Here is an 8,732-nt window from a genome sequence, read left to right on the forward strand (position 1 = left end):
ATTCCCACAAGCCACGGATCGACTCCACCGCTCTGTACTAAGCAGGGTGTTCCTCATATCTGACACAGTCCAGATTATAGCAATCCATGAACAAGACAGGGCAGAATCGCGCCCCCTTCCCAGCTACTTTCCCATGCTTGCGGGCGCCTCTTAGGAAGGATGAGGAGATGAGATGGTTGTTCCAAGATTTAAAAGAGTCCCCCCCTCATTCCATAGTGTCCCCCAAGTGTAGGAAGGGTATGACTGGGCCGAATGTCTCCACCCCTCCCACCCTGCAGCACCCCCAGGAGGAGGAATACAACTTGGCCTCGTCTCACGGACTCGCTTTTCCTTCCTTGCATCCTCCTCCTCGCATCCTCCTCTAGAGCGGCAACGAACAGTTCCAGGTCTGTGGGGAGGCTTAAATACCCGTGCTGGTTCCCTTTCTCAGCCGTTCACAGCTTGTTCCGAATCAGAACCAGCACGCGGGCCGCCCAGTCCAAGTACAGGTGAAACGAGTGGACGATGGCGTGTCCTGCTTGAACCACTGACCAGTGAGTGCCGTGGGACGGGAGGGTTGGCAGAGGGTCGTTGGTCCGCGGGAGGCTGAGCTTCACCATCTGGGAGGAGAAAGAGACACAAGTTAAGTTTTTTTAAAAAGAAAATTAATTATGCATACCCCAACTTTTCTCCTCAGTGAGGGACAGTGGTGGGATCCAAAAATTTTAGTAACAGGTTCCCATGGTGGTGGGATTCAAACTGTGGCATAGCGCCAATGGGGCGTGGCCGGACATTCCGGGGGCGGGGCATTCCTGGGCGGGGCTGTGGCAAGGACGTAGCTGCTGCGCCGGTCCTTGGGCGGGAAACGAATGCACGCAGGCGCAGGCTGCCACGCACGCCGGTGCACCTCCTGCTAGACTGCTTCAAGCTCTGCGCACTACTGCTGAGAGGAGGGGTGTAACTAAGGCAAAGATTACGTGGCAAAATCACCAATTAGTCACCCCCTCTCGGCACACACAATAATTAGTAGCCTACTCTCGGGAACCTGTGAGAACCTGCTGGATCCCACCTCTGGTGAGGGACCTAACATGGCTTACAACTGTGTTCTCCAATTTGGCCTCACAACGACGACAACCCTTTGAAGTAGGTTTGGTTGAGAGATAGTGACTGGTCCAAGTAGGGTTGTCTAGTCCCTCCTGGTGAGCAGCGTGAGAGGAAGACTCACCAGCAGCACAGGCTGACATCACTTCTGGCCAATGGTGGAAGTGATGTCATTCTGTCACTCATGTTGCAGGATGCTCTGAAATTTGGGTAAAAACCCATAGAGCCGTGGTGGCAAACCTTTGGCACTCCAGATGTTATGGACTACAATTCCCATCAGCCCCTGCCAGCATCGCCAATTGGCCATGCTGGCAGGGGCTGATGGGAAATGTAGTCCATAACATCTGGAGTGCCAAAGGTTCGCCACCACTGCCATAGAGGGTTTTCCCCAAATACCAGAGCATCCCATGCTGCCAGTGACCTGATTACATCACTTCGAGTATGCGCCAGAGGTGATGTCACCGGGTCACCAGTAATGTCACCGCGAAATGCCAGCCTAGAATTCCCCACTGCTGCTGGTACGTCCTCTTGCCAAGACAAACAACAACAAATTGGCTGTAGTGTCCATACAAGCAACAGCCAGAACAAAGTCACTGCGCCCAGGCTACAAAAATAAGCAGAAGGTTGCTAACAGACATGCAAATTTATTCAAATAGGGAACAGAAAGGAAATGCAAGGATCAATGTCCTGTGTGAGAAATTGCTGCCAGAACACATGTCTCACACCATAAGTTATGCAAACAGCAAAACAAAAAAAGGGCTCTGGATGTGCAGCTGAGCTCCCCGGCGTATACCCGTTTTGTGAAAATCTTGTCCACTTTCTCAGGGATGTCATTCGGTCTTGCCCACAACATTCTGGGAATCACGCTCATATTAAGTGCCATAAAATCCTAGAACCAATTTCATCGATGTGTCCCTTCCAATTGGACCAAGCTGGAAGCTACTCGATGCTGCGTTGAGCAGCGTAGCGTCGAGCGGTTATCATCTTAGCCCAACTAAACGAGACGAGATTTCCACGAAACGGGCGTACACTGGGGAGCTCGTCTGCATGTTGTCAGCAAGCTTTTGCTTATTTTTTGTGTGGCTTGGGCCAAGTCCTCTTGCCAGCCAGGTGGTTGCCAGTGGGGGGCGTGGGGCTGGCAGTCCCGGCTCAAAGTCATCCAGTGAACTTCTATGGCAGAGAGGGGTATTTGAATCTGCATCTCCTGGATCCTAGTTTTATATTTATTTTATTTTTTATTTTATATTTATGTTTGTACCCCATCCACCCCAACAGGGCTCAGGGTGGCGACCAACAACAAAAGTCAATAACAACAATAAAACAATAGTAAAAACAAACAATTATAAACAGTAAAAGCAACTCAGATGGCCATCTCCCCAAGCAGAGGCGTAGCAAAGTGCCCGGTGCATCAGTGCGTCCTCGACTGCTGTCCCGCCCCAGAACGCCTCTGTCCGTCCCCGGAACGCCCCCAGAATGCCCTCGCCACGCCTTCACACGGGCACACGCCCAGTGCATCTCACCCCCTTTCCCCTTGGAGCTATGCCTCTGCCCCCAAGGTGACTAGCCCAAGCTAATATATTACAGGGACAGGTCAAGATGATACCAGTCGAGCCAACTGGCTAGAAGGAAATGCCATTCCAACCACCACACTCTATGCTTGGTCTCACAAAATAATTTAAGGATGACTTTGAAGACCTGTCCCTGTAATATATTAGCTCCTCTGACTGAACCGCACTCCTCATACAGTTTGGAGAGCACTCCGGCCTCCCAAAACCTTACCAGGTGCTCCAGCCTCTTCAGCAGGCGTTCCAGCCGGACGTGCACTGTGCCGATGTCGTGCTCCATAGGCCGCAGTAGCGGGGCTGCTTTGCGGAGCCACTCAAAATGGCGCTGGTAGCACTGCAGGTCAGAGCTGAGCCGGGCTAGGCCTCCAGAGATCTGACAGGGAGGAAGAGGAGAAGAAGACGTTGGATGGGAAGAAATGAGAGGCAAAAGAAAACGATGGAGACCCATCAGTTTGCCCAATGCTTAAGGGATATGGGATGAAGAAGAAGAAGAAGAAGAGGAGGAGGAGGAGGAGGAGGAGGAGGAGGAGGAGGAGGAGGAGGAGGAGGAGGAGGGGAGGAGGAGGAGGAGGAGGAGGAGGAGGAGGAGTTTGGATTTATATCCCCCCTTTCTCTCCTGCAGGAGACTCAAAGGGGCTTACAATCTCCTTGCCCTCCCCCCCCAACAAACACCCTGTGAGGTAGGTGGGGCTGAGAGACCTCCAAGAAGCTGTGACTAGCCCAAGGTCACCCAGCTGGCGTGTGTGGGAGTGCACAGGCTACTCTGAATTCCCCAGATAAGCCTCCACAGCTCAAGCGGCAGAGCGGGGAATCAAACCCGGTTCCTCCAGATTAGATACACGAGCTCTTAACCTCCTACGCCACTGCTGCTCACAAGAAGGAGGAGGAGGAGGAGGAGGAGTTTGGGTTTGTACCTCTCTTCTCTCCTGAGCACCTTTCCCTTCCTCTCCCCACAACAGACACCTTGTGAGGTACGTGGGACTGAGGGTGTTCAGAAGAACTGTGACTACCCCACGGTCACCCAGCAGGCTTCGTGTGTAGGAGTGGGGAAACAAATCCAGTTCCCCAGATAAGGGCCCGCCACTCATGTGGAAGAATGGGGAATCAAACCCGGTTCTCCAGATTAGAGTCCACCTACTCTCAACCACCACACCACATTCCTCTTACTGCCTCTTCTTATCCCGACCCACAAATAAAAATGAATGCACAGTGGAGAACTGGGAGAGACTTTGGATGACGGCAGCTGAGGAGAAAGCAAGATGGTTCACTTGGGTGGCTGAAAAGAAATTGGAGACTCCAAAGCAAACCGGGACACAGTCGAGGGTGCCAGGACTTGAGCTACTAAGGCAAGGCCCTAAATAACATGGCAGACATCCAGAACTGCTCCGTGAGGGAAAGACCCTGTGAGGAATCTGAAGCCACTGCCACCAGGTAGCTGTGGGAAGTCAGTGTTCCCTCAGGTGACCATTGTGTGTCTGTCAATGAAGCGAGATTTTGCCTGGGAACCAAGGCGTGGTCCAAAAGAGGGCTCCAGAGACGGGTTGGTGAGGTCTCTCACCTGGATGTTGGCCAGCTCCACAGCATTCATGGACAACACGGGGAGCGTTTCCAGCTTGTGTTCTCCTTCAGCAGGATAGCGGTTTTTCTGTGCAGGGAAGAAAAACGGAGGGAGGATGAGGTAACGGTAGGCCTTACAGCCCGACAGAACACGAGGGTAGGGGAAGTAAAAGCCTACATTTTTAAAAAGAACAAACATGTTTTAATTTTTTGGGGGGGGGGGACCCCTAGATGATTTGAGTCAAGGTCTTTTCGATGTTCAAAGGGGGGGTCTTTGTCGTTTCTTTTCGGAAGCTTGCCAACGGAGCTTCCACCCTGACAGGTGTTGTTATCTGGTCCGGAAGGCAGAATCCCAGCCTCGCTGTTGGGTTCTATCCTTAAGAGAAACTTCTGATTTTTTAATAGTAGCCGCACTTGTTGCTTTGGTCCACTAAAGATTAGGTGTCAAACTCGCGGCCCTCCAGATGTGATGGACTACAGTTCCCATCATCCCCTGCCAGCATCATGCTGGCAGGGGATGTTGGGAGCTGTAGTCCATAATATCTGGAGGGCCACGAGTTTGACACCTGTGCACTAAAAGCTTCAGATTTTCTGTTTGGAGAGCACTGGTTTCAATTTTATAAGCTTCGTTTTTGTCACTGTCTTCCTTGAGCCTTCCCGTGCCCTCTTGCAAGGCAAGCCAAAGGCCCCAGCAAGCAACTGCGTCCTTCCTGGACCCCCGCCAGGTTTTTGACTCGCATTGTTCCTGAAGAGCCTTCCGAGGGTGGGGGAACTCAAAAGATTCCATATCCCAGGGGTCCCTCCCTTTTTTGAGCATCCATTTTTCTCTCTCAAAGGCTGAAGCTTTCTTTGCCTTGATTCCAGACATTTTCCTTGCCCGTGAAAAAGTGACCACACAAACGGAATAGACTGCTCCCGGCCAAGGAGGGTCTATGCCTCGATGTGCTGTTTGGTTTTCCTCACCTAACAACTACATCAACACACCCACACACACTCTTCTCTGAGCTGTCTCCCACCACAAGTTCTGACCCTTGTTTCCAGAGTTGGTTGCTACCACCAGCCCTCTCTCTCATGCCTCCCTTTCCTCCCACAGACCCACAGATCTGCACTTCATTCCCCACCCCAACAAGTCCTCTCCTCACCTGCACTCACAGACACCCAAATCGCCCACATGCCCATTCTCTGATTATGGCAGCATAGGAGGCACAGTGCCTACCAGCAAGCAGGGAGGGGAAGGGCATGTGGGCATCAGGGGAGGCATCAGTGGAAGTGGGCCTCACTAGTAGCCCTTGGCACCTGCCCTACTTCAAGGTACACTGACAGAGGCCTTGCTTGGCTCTGTAGACAGGTTGGAGCAGAGTTGGTGGGACTTACAAAGTGATTGAAGAGGTTCTTGGTGTCGCTCAGCAGGTTTCTTGCCAGGTGGACTATGGAATCGAACTCGGCCCGCGGGTCTGAGGGCCGTAGCCGGGGGCCGGGAGCAGCCCAGAAACCTTCGCACAGGCTCAGCAGCGTCACCAACACTTGACACAACCAGTCTGCAAAGAGAGAAAAATCGCACTTAGGTCTGGCTTTCCAAATCAGTGCTGACCGTGAGCAAGGCAGGCAGCGCGGTGCAGTGGTTAAGAGCAGGTGGACTCTAATCTGGAGAACCGGGTTTGATTCCCTGCTCCTCCACATGAAGCCTGCTGGATGACCTTGGGCTAGGCGCAGTTCTCTCTAAACTCTTTCAGCCCCACCTGCTTCATAAGGTGCTCGTTGTGGGCAGAGGAAGGAAATGAGGTTGTAAGCCGCTTTGAGACTTTCAGCTGAGAAAAGTGGGGTATAAATCCCTCATGTCTCTGACTTTGGTCATGGACTACAACTCCCATCAGCCCCTGCCAGCATGGCCAATTGGCCATGCTGGCAGGGGCTGATGGAAATTGTTGTCTATAACATCTGGAGTGCCAAAGGTTCGCCACCACTGGACTATAAGCTAAATCTGTGGCTATTTATTTGCTAACCCTGCGGCCAAGAAGGAATCGATTCTCTAATTTTGCCTCACAGTGGGGGGTTTTCCTGTTTACACCATAGTTTCCCCCCCACAGTTTTTTGTTTTCAAGCTGATCCGCCATTTTGCCTGCCTGCTGCTTGGTGGTTGCCAAGCAACCGCCACTTGGGGATGTTGCCTACAGCTTTTTGCGGGGGGGGGGGGGGGGGGGTCTAAAAAAACCTATTGATCATTCGCTGAAACAATTTGTTTTACTTGTCAGGGCAAGTTGAGCCATGCCTAGTAATAGCAGCAAAAACTCTTGCAGGAGGGGAGAGAAGGAGGAAACATGGCAAAGGCAGCTAGGGCAAATTATGTCCCTAGTGCAAATTATGCATGGGGTAGAAAATGTTGACAGGGAGAAATTTTTCTCTCTTTCTCACAATACTAGAACCAGGGGGCATCCATTGAAAATGCTGGGGGGAAGAATTAGGACTAATAAAAGGAAACACTTCTTCACACAACGTGTGATTGGTGTTTGGAATATGCTGCCACAGGAGGTGGTGATGGCCACTAACCTGGATAGCTTTAAAAGGGGCTTGGACAGATTTATGGAGGAGAAGTCGATCTATGCCTACCCATCTTGATCCTCTTTGATCTGAGATTGCAAATGCCTTAACAGTCCAGGTGCTCGGGAGCAGCAGCAGCAGAAGGCCATTGCTTTCACCTCCTGCACGTGAGCTCCCAAAGGCACCTGGTGGGCCACTGCGAGTAGCAGAGAGCTGGACTAGATGGACTCTGGTCTGATCCAGCAGGCTAGTTCTTATGTTCTTATGTTCTTAGGGCAGAAGAAAGAGACAAGGAAGGCTAGCAAGAACTCTCTTGATGAATCCACCCTTGTCGATTTCACTGGGTTTGCTCCACTGATAAACTTTAAGCACGAATCCATGGCTGATTCCGCATGGGCCAAAAACAGCAGCGTGAAAATGGTGTCAGAATGGTGTAAAAGGGTTTAAAACGGTGTAAAAGGGTTTATACTGTTTTCACACCGTTTTCACACCGCTGTTTTTGGCCCATGCGGAATCAGCCCATGAATCCAGCCTTGTCAGTTTAAGAAGTCAGTGGGAGACCTCCCGAAATCTGATTGTCCTGAAACGGCGACTAGTAGAGTGAGGAAACTACTGAACGGTGGGCAGCGGAAGGCAGGGAGTAGCGAGAAAACCAGAGGAAATATTAACACAGGGTTCTCCTTTGCTTTCCCAGTGAAGGAAGAAAAAAAGTCACATCCACAGAACTTTCGGAAACCACGGGGATTCTCAGATCTGAGAACGGGGTAAGTGCTGAATAGGGAGAACTGCGTGTGTAACTATCAAACCCAAAGGTGATGTATGTTCAAAGCAAAGGAGACCACGCGTGCATAAATAGCTTCGGTCTCTTGGATGGATGCTTCTTGTCCCTAGCGCATATGTAAATAACTGCATGTGCAGGAACACACACCGCAGAGGCCAAGATACATTCCGAGCAGTTGATAAGACTATCACAAAGCACATGAACACAGGACATAATTGTTGAGTGGTCACCAGATTTCAACAGTCAATAAAGCATCCCTTCCCTGCATTTATTGCACCAACTACTGAGAACTTTCTCCCTAGTTGAGCTTTCAGAGACAGGGAGAAAGAGGCTGGAAGAAAGAAACAGACCCAAGGCCACACATTTAGCTGGCAGCAGAGATAAGAGTTGAATACCACCGGTCTAAATCGAAGCCTGTAATTTTGCCTCTGGCCCCTTCCGCATGTGCAGAATAATGCACTTTCAATCCACTTTCGGTCCACTTTGCAGCTGGATTTTACTGTGCGGGATCGCAAAACCCACGTGCAAACAATTGTGAAAGTGGAATGAAAGTGCATTATTCTGCACGTGCAGAAGGGGCCTCTTTCGCACATGGCCCTACAGGCTTCCTCTGAGCAAAAACAGCCCCAGCTGCCCAGCAGTTCCAGAGTCAGATGCAGAAACCCCTGTGCACTGGTAAAAATATAATAATGAACTGAAAAACTGGTGTTTCTTTCCCCTTTGATGGTACCCCTAAAATTGGCCAACGGTGCCAGGCCGCCTCGCTTTGCTTCTGAGCGTCTCTTTTGTTTGTAGGTGTGGATGTTGACCATGCGGCAGAGAAAACACAAATTTAAAACTCAAACGTGCCATGTAGGAGCAGCAGTGGCATAAGAGGTTAAGAGCTCGTGTATCTAATCTGGAGGAACCGGGTTTGATTCCCAGCTCTGCCGCCTGAGCTGTGGAGGCTTATCTGGGGAATTCAGATTAGCCTGTACACTCCCACACATGCCAGCTGGGTGACCTTGGGCTAGTCACAGCTTCTCGGAGCTCTCTCAGCCCCACCTACCTCACAGGGTGTTTGTTGTGAGGGGGGAAGGGCAAGGAGATTGTAAGCCCGTTTGAGTCTCCTGCAGGAGAGAGAGGGGGGATAAAAATCCAAACTCTTCCTCTTCTTCTTCTTAACCAGTCTTAAGTTTGCATTCCACTTCGTGGGGACCCCAAGTTGCGCT

General features: G+C 51.1%; 1 protein-coding gene across 1 annotated transcript; it reads right to left on the bottom strand.

Annotated features, from left to right (window-relative positions):
* Positions 1 to 434: 434 nt before the first annotated feature.
* Positions 435 to 8,333, bottom strand: IL11 (interleukin 11). Its single transcript, XM_048516729.1, has 5 exons — positions 8,252 to 8,333; positions 5,577 to 5,740; positions 4,204 to 4,290; positions 2,860 to 3,018; positions 435 to 599 (listed from the first exon to the last, which is right to left on the bottom strand). Exons 1-5 carry the CDS (start codon positions 8,331 to 8,333, stop codon positions 435 to 437), a joined length of 657 nt encoding a protein of 218 aa, XP_048372686.1.
* Between the last annotated feature and the right edge of the window lie 399 nt (positions 8,334 to 8,732).

This window comes from Sphaerodactylus townsendi, linkage group LG15 (assembly GCF_021028975.2).
Source record: "Sphaerodactylus townsendi isolate TG3544 linkage group LG15, MPM_Stown_v2.3, whole genome shotgun sequence".
NCBI classification, from domain to species: domain Eukaryota; kingdom Metazoa; phylum Chordata; class Lepidosauria; order Squamata; family Sphaerodactylidae; genus Sphaerodactylus; species Sphaerodactylus townsendi.

Bases quoted from the DNA above. Each gene is read 5' to 3' on its own strand.
- IL11 (XM_048516729.1), bottom strand. From the start codon at position 8,333: ATGGTCAACATCCACACCTACAAACAAAAGAGACGCTCAGAAGCAAAG. The intron at 5,741-8,251 runs GTACCATCAAAG...CTCTCTTTGCAG, and splicing joins ACCGTTGGCCAATTTTAGGG to ACTGGTTGTGTCAAGTGTTG. The intron at 600-2,859 runs GTAAGGTTTTGG...TTCTCCTCCCAG, and splicing joins TGAAGAGGCTGGAGCACCTG to ATGGTGAAGCTCAGCCTCCC.